Source organism: Lethenteron reissneri, chromosome 6 (genome assembly GCF_015708825.2).
Source record: "Lethenteron reissneri isolate LAM-NWPU_2019-01 chromosome 6, ASM1570882v1, whole genome shotgun sequence".
Lineage (NCBI taxonomy): Eukaryota > Metazoa > Chordata > Hyperoartia > Petromyzontiformes > Petromyzontidae > Lethenteron > Lethenteron reissneri.
Window position 1 is genome coordinate 1,840,285 of NC_083784.1, and position 13,290 is coordinate 1,853,574.

General features: G+C 45.6%; 1 protein-coding gene across 1 annotated transcript in view; it reads right to left on the bottom strand.

The window, feature by feature from the left end:
• Nucleotides 1-13,290, bottom strand: part of LOC133353592 (dystrophin-like) — a 639,339-nt gene that overhangs the window by 38,803 nt on the left and 587,246 nt on the right. The window contains 4 exon segments of the mRNA XM_061569957.1: nt 2,487-2,572; nt 4,603-4,804; nt 11,794-11,868; nt 12,931-12,992. Of these exon segments, the coding sequence (XP_061425941.1) occupies nt 2,487-2,572; nt 4,603-4,804; nt 11,794-11,868; nt 12,931-12,992 (425 nt within the window).

The window sequence follows — 13,290 nt, forward strand, 5'->3', positions numbered from 1 at the left end:
AAACATTCGCCTTTCTACTTTAACACGCAGTGTACAAATGTCACGGTAAATTGCGGGCATATTTAAGTATAGAGGTGAAAAGCTAATGTAATAGCCTGTTATTGCGAACAATACTGGGGAGATCTTTAAAATCTGCCAAAACAGCACATTGCATGTCGCCTTTCCAAATAAGCATATACTAATTCGACGGGGCTTTCACGGCACTTAAAACTGTGGTGGGTAGAAAAATAGGGACTTGAAAAACAAATCTCTGGACCACACAGCTGTCCCAGAGGTACAGCCCTATCCAGTGATGCGTAATGTATTCATGCAGAAACACTACTAGTTTTAATTGGTATGTTCCCGGTGCAGTCGTTGCAAAAATCGCCTTAATAAACAAATGAAAATGTGTTAGCAAGGGGCATTGTGGGCCACATGCATTAAGTCTTGTCATGGAAAACACACTGCGTATGTGTACTTAGCCTACTAATTAAATTCATTAAGGTGAATTATTAATGTTCGTTGTTGCCTTTTCAATTTACGCCATAATCAGCTTTCTTATTTAATAATCGGCTCTCGATTCAACCTAGTAGCTACATTTTATTGCACGACCCATTACAATAAATGTTGATTAAACGCGATTAGCGTTTTTCGTGGTGAACACACCGCGTTTCAGAACCACGAGAGCATTAAGACCATTTGGCACATTTATTTACGGACTCCAGATTTCCTGCTGCTAAAGAGCATTAATAGGAATTAATGCAAATGCGCGCGTAATTATATATGCGGTTGCGCACACACATTATCTCGATGGTCGAGGAAACGGGACGATATATTTTTTTTAATGAAGGGGTCGCCGAGTGTCCCGTTGACCCCGACAGCTGCCGAGAATGCCTCCGTTGGACAATTCGAAAAGAAGGGTTTTGTGTTTTTTTTCTCTCTCTCTCCGTGAATGCTTCGCGTTAAATATCGAGGACCGTGTTTCGCATGATGAGCTCTACGAGAGATCAAAAGAGACTCCACTTAGCGTAATAATTCAGAGGGAAGGACTTCCAGCCGAGTGGCCGCATCTCTAGAATGGCAAAGACGAGACTCCCCAAGGTCAGATTAGGCGGAAGAAGCGGCACGGGCGGGAGGGGAAACCAAGCCAGACCCAGATAAATACGATTTTATTAAAAGTGCAATGGAAAGAACTAAGTCCCCGTCGCTCAGCGTGACCTTGAGAGAGAATATTCAAATTAATGGCCAATCGCGTGATACCGATGGCAGTGCATCGCCTGATCCTCCAGGATTGCAGCAACGTCAAAATACGAGGCGCACGTTGGGAAAAAAAAATGGGAAGAAGTGTCGTACGTTGGCGTTCATCTTCCTGCATTTAATGATTTATGTTAACTCAGAATTCTGGTATGTGTGTGTGTGTGTGCATTTAAATGTGGGGAGCGGTGGTGTAGTGGTTAACGCGACGCTGCGCTACGAACTTGGTGAACCGAGTTCGATTCCCGCTCATGGCCAACACTGGTGACGATTATCTGAACCGGTCCTGGGCCTCCCCTAGGTCGACTCAGCCTCAAATGAGTACCCGGTGCGATGTGTAAACATCGCCACTCGGGAGACAAAGGCGGCCGGGCGTAGCGTTGGCCACCCACCCCCTCGTGTGCTGTGCCGGCCTTTGTAGGTGCTCGCTAACAGCACTTGCCCCTACAGTATGTTAAGGCTGTATGGGGGATCTGTTTATTTGTGCATTAAAAGACATGGCATGAAATCAGCCGATCCTGTTCTCCTCTGCCTACGACCATCTCCTAACTGCAATGGGATTTCAATTGCACCTTACGTGAAAAATGAATGTAAATACCTCCCCTTTGCGTCCCGGTGATATGCACGCTGCACTTGTATGTACGGCATCCTGAGATGCAGGCTGCATTTCAGGTGAAAAGTCAAAGGTGCAGCCCTGCAATTACTTGCGCACTCCACCGCTGGTGGCAGTGGCCTCCAGGAGGGGGACATCTCGATCTAGATGGTGTTTGGCTTCATCTTCCATGGTGGCCAGATGTCTTGGAAGAGGTGGACGTACCGACACTTCACCCCACCACGTGTGATCTGCCAATCGACTAATTGTGGATGTGCCCATTTAAGCCGCTGAGTGGATTAAAGAACCGTCACCATTGCTGCAACTACCCCACTGGAAGATGCAATTGAACCCACGGCCTCCGGTGGCAAGTCCAGTAAATCCAAACTGCTGCATACATTGTATGGTACATCCTGTTCCTGATGACGAATGCTTGTGTTGCGATCGAAACGTCGTAGTTTTTTGTTATTTTCCTTGAACCTATCTACGTGACTTTACCGAAAGACCCAAAGAACATGATTCCTTGTGTGTATGTAAACACACAAACTGCATCGCATTGTGCACATGCATTAAGGGGGTAAGGAAAAGGAGACATTTAAACTCTCTCTTATTACTTTCCGAGTGCAACGTTGAAAGTGGGACCACGGCCTGGTGAACGTACATCTGTATTTGTCCTCGAGGTGAGCGTTGGACAGGGAAACGAGCCCTGTCTTGAAGGACAGCTCTCGTATCTTGCCTCCGCGCCCCCTGGAGAGCACAACACAGCAGTCGAATACAGGAGCAGAGCACAATCAGGAGTACAACATATTCAGGAGTAGAACGTAATCAGGAGTATAACATAATCAGGAGTAGAACGTATTTAGGAGTAGAACACAATCAGGAATAGAACACAATCAGGAGTAGAATGCCTTCTGGCAATAAAACAGGTGTTAAGATGTTCAAACACCAAATAGAAACATTTGTTTGCAAGGAATAATTTCTGTTTGGTGTTTTAACATCTTACCACACCTGCTGTTTGATTGCCAGAAAGGGTAAAACCTTTTCAGATTTTTTCATACTTTGAAACTGGCAAAAAAAGGGTCCCATTTTACACAATGCATAGACAAGCATCATACCAACTGGATTAAAACAGACCAACACACACACACACACATCTACCTGTGAACAATAAACACAATCATTGTTGTTATAGTTGACGGCGCTTAGTCAATCCACTACCCTAGGAGGTCTCCAAATGTCGTGTAAGTCATGGCGGTTATTCGACCATACTTCACCACGCTGGTTAATGCCGGTTGGAGACGTGGGTATGGGAGCGGGGACTAGTTGTTCGTGTTTAGGCATCGCTTACCACTGGTTGCAATTGTAGCCTGGAGTTGTACTCAGGTACCCAGGTTCAGAGCGCAGTGCCCTAATCATTGCATCACTAACTCCCCCCATTATTGTTAGGCATCATTAGATATATTTAAAAACCTTGTTTTGCCTCATGCTGGATTTACCGACTATGAATAATCCAATAAGTGCCTGATTCGAGAATTGAATTGAAAACGTATTATTACGACTGTTATGTAAAACATGACTATGTCAGGAGCGTATATCATTTACGCGGTTCTTAAATGTAACATTTTTATACGCCTGGGAGAGATGGATTTATCGTGAGAGTAATCATTTAATTCAATGAATCAATGCATCGTGACACCCTTGTGAGCAATCGCTGGGAAGGAGGAGTAAACACCGAGTGGATAAAATGGTGGTCGGGTTCCCCAACCCCCCTCACAACCCGCACTGAGCAGCGTGGTGAAGTCAGTTTACAATAACCCCCAAGACCGACACGGCTGGCTGGAGGACTTCATCCAGCAGTGAACTGACAAAAGGGGTGGGAAATTACAATTAATTATTTGGTAGGATATCTAAATATCTAAAGGCGATTGACAAGAACGATAAAGTGTAATCTTCCAATGCGGGGTTACGTACAAATCTCTCCTTCTCTCTGGAGTTACCCAGTGTTGGAAACACTCAAGTGCAAAGCATCCGGGTCTCAATGACATTGGCCAAAATGAAGCCTTGAATTTTAGACAAGCGAGCAATGCAAAAAATTATGGCAAGAAAGTGAAGACTGATTTATTTATATGCCTCTCTCTTGCTTGGCTTGGAGCTGCTCTGAACAAAAAACCGGAGAGGCTGTCCCATAACAATGAGGTTGTCCAGACAACATGCACAAGCCTAAGCCCTCACGTCCCACTCGCATATTGACACAAAGGCAAAGATCCCCCATATAGCCTTGACAGGCTGTTGGGGCAAGTGCTGTTTGCGAGCACCTATGAAGGCCGGCATGATACACAAGCGGGTGGGTGGTCAACACCACACCAGACCGCCTTTGTCTCTTCAGCGGAGATGTCTTGACACACCACACCCGGCACTCATTAGAGGCTGAGCGGGAAACGAACTCGAGTCACAGGGATCGTAGCGCAGCGTGCTAACCGCTACACTGCCCCTTCCCCGCGCATGTTGACACAGTCTCACGCGCACACACGTGGAAAATAATGCAGCACAAACTTGGCTGATAAATAAGACTGCTGTCTTTTCCCACTGGCTAACAAACCAACCAGACAACCATGAACAAACATGCATGAGGTGCAACCCACAAGTTTTGAAGCATCCGCTTGAGCAATCGTGCCTCTTCGGATGGCAGTTTCAGAGTCGGGCTAAATGTAGCAGCAGGCGAGACTGTCCCGAGAATTATGCGAGGCGCGGAGATCACGGTGTCACGGAGCACCTACGTGTCGTAGACGTTGAGCAGCCAGTTGAGACACATGTCGACGCAGAGGGGCAGGTTCACCAGGTCGCTGTGCTTGCGCTCCAGGCCCTGGTAGATGGTGGTGAGGCAGCCCACGGCCTCCGACACGTCCATGAGGCGGTCGTTCTGCTTGAGGCCCGACTGCTCGAACACGTTGGTGAGCGCATCCAGGCTCACGAGGTCCACTGCGGTGAGGGGAAACGAGCAGATCAGAATTCGTGAGCACATCCGGGCTTTGTGCCGTTCCTATAGAGCTGGTAATCAATATAGGTTTGATGAAACAAAGCAGTTGTATCTTCTTGGTTCTTTCGGTAAAGTCACGTAGATGCTTAGTACTACGTGACTTTACCGAAAGAACCAAGAAGATGAATCCCTGCAGTCACGAAAGCTTTAAAACGAAATTTAAAGTAGTTGTACTTATGTGCCCGTGCTTAATTAGTGTTTTCGATGATTTGCCTTAAAAAAAACTGGACATGTCTCGCACCCCTAGGATGAAAGGGCATCTCGCATCCCCAGGGGGTGCAGCGTGCACCCCAGGTTAAGAACCACTGCTACAGAACAAGGCATTGTGGACATTTGACCGATTGGCCTAAATTAGCCGTAACTTTTTAGCGCTCCACTGCCCCTCCTGTAAAGGTTTCCTGGCTTGCATGAGCAGTTGGCATTGTGGTCTGGGATGTTGCCTTAATGAACGAATTTCTCCGCGGTGATAACTATTTTGTTACTGTTGTTTGTGACTTTTGTTTTCGTGCCATTTCTTGATTTGTTCATTAATTTTTATTTTCTAAAGGGTTTTAATTTGCTTGCCATTTGGTATAAATCGGATTCGGCCCTCGTAATACAATCAGTGTACGGCGGCGTTGGGGGATGAAATGAGCGTGAATGACCCCGTATGAAATGTAATTATTATTTTTGTGAAGGCGCCACGTTTCACAGACGTAGTGTTGCAGGTGCACTGCGACAGGGGGCGGTGATTGTCGTGCTCTCTCCCAATGGAATAATTTGCGGGGTAGTTTACCGAATTTGGACCGCGACTCTGGCGCAGGTGCCCTCTTTTTCGAATGACGTCACAGCGTCTTAAACGTCCACGAGCAACAAATCACCCAGATTGATTTCCCGCACCTCCGGCTAGCACGGTTGTCTACGCACGGGTGCCAAAGACGTTCAACATACACGGCATACATTTGTGCTCGATTTCGTAAAAGCTCGGAAGCTAAACAGCTGCAGCTTGTCGTAGTGTTTGGATGGGTGACCATCCGTGCGCACACACACAGTTGCCACGGGCTGCTACGCGACTCCGTAGTGGGCATCAGAGGGTAGTGCGAGAAAAAATGTTTTTCTACTGCACTTCTGTGTTCTCCCATCTATGCTGCCTACCTTCACCAGCAGCGTGGTGAAGTGCAGTCAAACAAATGCCCGTGATTGGCACAAAGAGTAGAAGCCCTCACGCAGCATTGGATTGACATGGGGCTGTTGTACGGGTTACAAACAAACCAGGCCACATGTGATACTTAGTACAAACGTGAAGGGAGTTGTGGGTTTGACTGAATTCGTTGTGGATGGCTTGTCTGTCCAATCTGAGCGTAAGCATTTGCTTTTTTAATTTCATGTAAATTATTATGATTGCGATCGCTATTCACACTTCGGCCAGGTTTTAAAACAGCTTACAGACCTAATGGGGGTCTATACGAAGATGTATGCTTAGGTTTTCACAGAAGTAAAATTCGTCCGACCAAAATCACACAGCAGCAGCGGCCAGCAACACCACGCAATTGATCAAGAAAGAGCCGCTCAATTCGGTTCCTGTAAAAGCTTGCAAGCATGTTGAGTGAATCGTCGAACATTGTACCGAATGACACCCGGTGCAACAACCTAAAACGTATCGGAGGCTAAATAGAATTGCTGACGGTTACATGACATAATTACGACCAAATACACCACTCTAAATAACAACTGTTTATCGCTTTTCGAAAAACCAATTCAGCTAACCAACTACACGACGTAAAATGTTATAACCTGGCCAAATCTATGAAGTAATTTAAGGAGTAAATGTGAACTTTAATTGCGTCGCGTGATAATAATGGGAAAGAAACCTCCTACAGTTTTGTCTTTGCAGTCATCGCTGCTCCCATGACAGCACCATCTGTGAGATTTTTTTGTGTCCATGCTGCACCGACACGTTTTACAATAATGTATTACAAAGCAGGCTGCCTAATTAGAGCGCAATGAGATATGCCAAGGCTTTTTTTTCCCCTCCGTGCAAAATTATAATTGTCATTCAAAAAAATAATCCCTGAAAATAGGATAGACAAAAAGTAACAAAAATACATTTTGAAAGAAAATAAATAAAACATTCCATTCTGTACTTTTTTGCGACACCAGATCACCAGTGGGACAGATATGCACTCGATGTGATGTACCGCAGCTGCGATTTCTCTTACACATTTAAATAAATGAATAACATATTGCTCATCTTATTTTCACTTTCACGACCGGACGTGATGAAAGGGCTTGGCCCATGCCGGAGAAACACAGGGATCTCGGCAGGACTGGGAAGGCAATGCATCGTTGATGTGAAAAAACTGCCTCCCAGGAGCAAAAATGCAGGGCATTTGCAAAATTGGATGCTGGGATGCATATACTGCACTTCTGTGGCAGTTTGACGACTGGTTGAACACGAAGTTTTTCAGATAAGACTCAGTTGCATCATGGTGGCTCAATAGGCACAAAACACTTGGATATTAACAGAAGAAAAATATCCCACAGAACTTCTTGTCAATGCATTGTCTTGAGTGGTGCATTATTAAGTAATTGACAAAAGCCAGAATTTGTCATGTCCCTGAGAATGCTTACATACTTTCCAGAACAGCTACTTCAAAGTAGGAGAATCCGGCCAAATACAATGTTTAACCCTATGGCCTGCATATGGCCACGAGAAGAGATGTACGCACGTTTTAACAGAAATTGCATGAATCTCGTATAAAATCATTCACTCCCGAGGCCTACTGCAAATACATCTTTGCCCAGATTCTCTCCGCATGGCCGTGTGAATCTCTATTTTAATTTTCTATTTTTTCTTCAGGGGGCATCAAGACCAAAGCGATTTGACTTTGTCCTTGGGTCATGGAAGCAGGATGCAGGGCTGGCCCGCAGGCTGGCCAATTGGCCGGCCGGCTATGCGCGATGGCAAACGATCCCTGCCGTGCAACCAGGAACACACAACAGGAAGTGTCCGCTTTGTAGGCAAGAGAGGTCTTCGCTGGCTGCCGACGAACAAATAATCCCCGACACATCTGAAGCGGGCGAACCTTTCTAATCGCGGCCGAGTGGTGATCAAGTGCTCGCACAAGAGAAAAAAAAGGGCTCTGCTCCCTTCTGCTGCAGGTCTGCTTTTGAAGAAGCATGTGTCTCTGCGGGGTCTTTTTGTTGTTACATTTATAAACAAAAAAAGTTTACAGTTTCAGATGCTTCAATAATCAATGCAAGTATGATAGCGCACACAAACTCATTAGCGGAGGTTTGCTTATATTTTACCCACAATGCTCAATGGCAACACATTACGAACCTGTGTGTGTAATTGCATCTTCCTTTTAACGGGGTCCCATATTTTATACGGAGTACTCTTTCCAATAACATTTGGTAATCCCACAGCACACAAATCCAAGCTTGAGTATGGCTTGTTAAACAAATTCTACTTTATAATATTGGATTTGAAGGCTTGATTGGACTAAAAATATTTTTGTTTGTACGTGGAGACACAAAGCAGATGGCTACTTATGTTGCAAGTACTCTAGGATAAAAGGTGTAATGTCACTCACTGGTGTCACAACCTCATCATATATTTTTCTAAGCTTGTTTTGTCTTTCATGGCCATTCCAACTTGCTTATTCACAAAAAAGGAGAACGAAAAAAGGCAACGCAACGGAATTTCATTGAGATTCAGCGACAGAACAGCGCGATTGTCTTACGCGTGCTGCAGTGCATTTTCAAGGTTGGTACACGCTCAAATTAAGGTCATCTCATTCCAAAGACGCACACACTCCAGTGACCACGAACAGCCGATGCTGCGAAGTATCGACCGGATAATGGCACACATCACCGTTCGCACACCTAATGGCTCCATCTGTGGCCGTTCATCTGTGCGTTATGTCGGTCGCGGAGAAATGTTCCAGATGCCAGCTTTCGGTAACGCGCACACTACCCCCGGTTTTATTTTATTGCCCCGGCAAAAAAAATGCGTAAGCTGTTACCCCGCACTAAATCTGCGTCCGTCCGGGTTTTATTGCAGGGCGTGGAACTCGGCGTAATTCGCCATGCATTTTTTTGGGTATAAATATGAGGTCTGGGCCATTAAGTCACGATAATGATGCCACGGCACCCGCAGTGAAGGATATTTATCATGTCTCTTTGTCAAAAAGCCCGCCCGCCGAGAAACATTAAGCCAGCTGCCTTGCCAGCAAAGAAAGTCCCTTGCTCTTGGTGCTGGCAAAACATTTTTTACATCTAAAAATCTAATTTAATTAAACGCCAAGGCCTAGTGTAAGTTTCATCATTATAATATGGTCAGCTCTTCTCGCTTCCACTTCACCGCTACATTATATCATCAGCTAAGCCTGCAGGTCAGAGTTGAATATATAATGATCATGCAACTGGACCTGTTGTCATGCAAGGGACTTTTTTTTTTCAATATTGCAATGCCTAGAATGACTCACCACCTCATGCATTTTACATCCTATAACTCCATTTATGATCCTGAATGGCCATTACATTTGCTTACTGTCTCATTCTGTTTGCCCTCTCATTGATCAAATGGTGGTATGTACACCCCATTGAGCTCTCTTGTGTTCTATAAAAAAAATCGCCCCAAGTAAAATACATGACAAAAATGTCCCAGTGCTTTTGGCACACAGCATGCCGAGCTGATTGAAGCTTCTCCCAATATACACGCAACCACACACCTGCTGTTTGCATTTGCAATTTTAATTTGCACACCTTGTTCCAAAAAAAGAGGAATTTGTTGAAAAAGGTGCGGACACAGATAGCGTAAAGGATACCCTAGGCTGTAATTTATTTTTCAAGATTGTTGCCGTGTTGTTTTGCTAAACATCCGTACGCAGGGTACTTTAATTTAAAATCACAACCTTCAATTCCAATAACAACTTCGAATTTACATTATATATATTTCTTATTTTATGTTCCCAATGGTGACCTTGCAAATACTAACACCTTTTTTTTTACAGCACGCTTTTTATTTTACCGTTTTAAAATGTAAATGAATTCCCAGGGTGTGAACATCTATTTATTGCAAGCAGGTTATGTGCTTATCACATTTATTAGAGGATATCAGACAGCCAAGGCTGCGGACATGAACCAGCCGAGCATGAAGAGGGGGAGTCAAGCACGGCGGAGCTCACAGCACGACGCCCTGTCGCCCCCCCACTCGTCATAATGGTCACACTTGGCCTGCCGACGTCACTCTCGCGTCACGCGCCAGTCGTTCCGTCTCGTTGTCACGGCGTCTCTTTTAAGAGGCCCCAGGCTCCGTGATGAAATTTATTCAGAAGGGGTTACTTGTTGAGCTGAGGTTGAGGATATTGCCATGCCACTCGTGACATCGCTCTCGATATCATCGGCGCGATGCGCTGCTGTGTTTTGGCTGGCCTTGCCGGCTGAACCGCAGGTTACCCGTTATCGTGTCGCTGCAACATCTGTTGAACCCTGATTCAAATGCCCTGCTGGCCATCACTTCTCGGGACGTAATTTTCCGCCACTTTACGTCAGCGTGACGACTGAAGCGCCGCCGCACCTCCAACGCGAGCTTCGTTTGGAGATGAAAAGAAAAATACAGAAAGCTAGTTTCTTGAGAGGCTCGCTCCGCACAAAATGGCTTTGGAACCAAACATGCCAAGTGGCACGGTATTACCTACAATGTTGGCTTTTCAAATAAAAAAAGTATTTTCAGTTTTTGCTTGTGGCTCGTACCCAGAACTATGTCTTATTCAATCAGGTGCTCTGGGCTCTATTCCAACATTGGGTGGCCAATTTTTTTTTTACAATTTTCAATTGGACTGCGTGTTGAGCTAGGACCGCTCCTTCCGGTCAGCTTAGCCTGAAATGAGTACCCAATGATGAATGCACGGCAACGCAAAAGAACATGCCAGCTACTCATTTTGGTTGTGCCCTTTGCCAAAAAACGAAATGTTCAGTAATGGCACCTGTCCTGTCTCCATGGACATAGAGTACTTTTAATCATGGGCCTTTCATCCCATGGCTTCAGCGTCTGACTCGAACTTTCAAAGCCATTGTGAACGTTCATTCGGGAAAAAGAAAAAAAAGACACAGTCATAGGCTGCTTGTAACGTTGCAAATATAATCTGTAACTTACAATAGTTTTTTAAGGAGCAAATGGAGAGAGAGGTATCTGGGTGCTCAAGACTTCACAGCACTGAGCTGGTGCCACTTAGATCCTGTGTTTTATTCCAGGCAGCCGTCCGTGATTAAACGGTGGCTATTCGAGTGTGGTGAATTGATGGTCTAAGCCCAGTTACCAATGAGAGCACACACACAAAAGAAAACTACCACTGGATTAAATTTGAATTTGCACTCATATTTAGCTAAATTCCAGCCCTCGAAATAAATATGTAATGCATTTAAAATCGCACCACAAGCATTTTTCTCTGCATGATAAAAACTAATGGAGAGGCTTTACCCTGTAGTAGAGGAGTGTATAGTGAAGCACAGCAGCCACTCGTGTGGATGAAAGGTCAGAAGGCGTTCTGCGATATTGCATTCTACGGACTCTTCTCCAACATAGCATCCCTGTAGCGTGGGGGTAGGGAGGGGAGATGGCGGGGGAGGGGGGCTGTGTCCGCTAGAGGTTCGGCCTCCCATTCTAAACTCTGGGTCAAGTAGGCGACGGGCACCACGCAGCCTTTACCCGTATACAATGGGGGAGATGGCTACAGCGGAATGCATGGTGGACAACGTAGGTTGCATTCTTGCTTGTCCGTTCCGCATTTAACAGTTGCTTAAAGTTTGTTTAACATTCACCGGTGCCTTGTGCCTCCCCCAACCCCCACCTCCTTTAAAGAAGGGCACCGAACTGGGTTGTGACTCGCAGTGATGCACTGCTTCTCTTGGGAGCAGAAGCGAGAGCGCGTGGAGGAAAACTCACAGCAGAGCGCCTTCTGGAGTCGCCGTAGCTTCATGGCGGTGCGGTAGGCCGAGAATCGCACGTTGTTGAGGTCAGCTGCAGTGGAGACACAAAATAAAACAGCCCAGGCCGTATTGCAAGTCAGGGCAGAGCAAAGTATGCCCACAGACATTCACACCGATGCACGGTCTTGGTAAGTGCGGTTTACTTAACCCTGTTAGTGCTTGGGTGTCAACATCCCCCACCACCGTTGTAGCTTTGGTCCAGCGTTATAGATCTCGTGAATTTGCGGCGCTTGCAGATGTATCTTTTTTCCCCTACATCTTTTCCAGTACCATTTTGACCTAAAACGCCTTGTTTTCTGGATTTACTGCATTTACGATGATCTATTATTTATGCTACCTAGGTAAGACCAACTGAGCTATGTAGCTTTTTTCAGAAGCGACCTGGCCACCAATGATAGTTAAATGAAGTGGCTTATCATCAAGTGGAAATTCATAGCAGTCAAATACTCAAACGCATATTTCTAACTGTGGCGGGAAAAACGGGAGGACTGGAGAAAAATCCACGAGACCTTGGGGAGAACATGCAAACTCCAAATTAGGAATGTATCCCAGTATTATTTATCTATTTTACACATTCTTCAAGTCTGGAGCTAGGTAAAGGGACAGAGCTCTGTAATTCCTTGCTCAAGTCAAGGGCCTCTATTGGAGGGAACTCTAGAGGGTCCTTGGTCGACTCTTCCATGCCGACACAGACACGTGTTCGTAGAGGTGGGAGTTCCCACACTTTACCCCACCCACACACGACCTGCCAATCGACTAACTTTGGTGGTAAGAAGCGGGGGGTGAGGGGGATTAACAAAAGACTTCCACCATTGTTTCAACTGCCACGCCAGAAGATGGAATTGAACCGGTGAATTGAACCGGTGAATTGAACCAGTGACCTCTGGATTAAAAGGGCAGTGTGTTAACCATTACGCCACAGCACATTCCAAAATAGGAACCATTGGCCAGACACGTCAGCCACGTATTACAATAGACTTGAGGAAAAACAGTATATAACAGTATAGAAAACAGAACATTTCATAGTCTAGGAGGTATACACTCGTGTTGTTTTTTATGAGATAGAGTTTGGCGCATAAGTGCAGTGACTTACATAGTGATTGGTAGAGTTCGGTCATTCTGGGATGGTCCCAAAATGTTGTCTGAGTCTGGTGGCTGAAAGAAAAAAATAAGGAGATGGGGGTGGGGGAAGAACACACGCAATGACACAAAAACTCCTTACAATTCAGAGAAGAGAGGCCCCGGCAGCAAATTCTGGACTTTGGAATTGCTCACACCCATTTAGAAACAGTTTGCATGTTGTAAATCTGTAGCAGTTCCTTTGTGAGGACAAAACTATCATCGGGCCCAGAGGGGGTGGGTATGGGGGGGGGGGGACCTCAACACAAATCGAGCTTCCACTGTGGCACCGATCTACAAGTGGACTCTACAGAGCTTCACACGTTTGGGAACG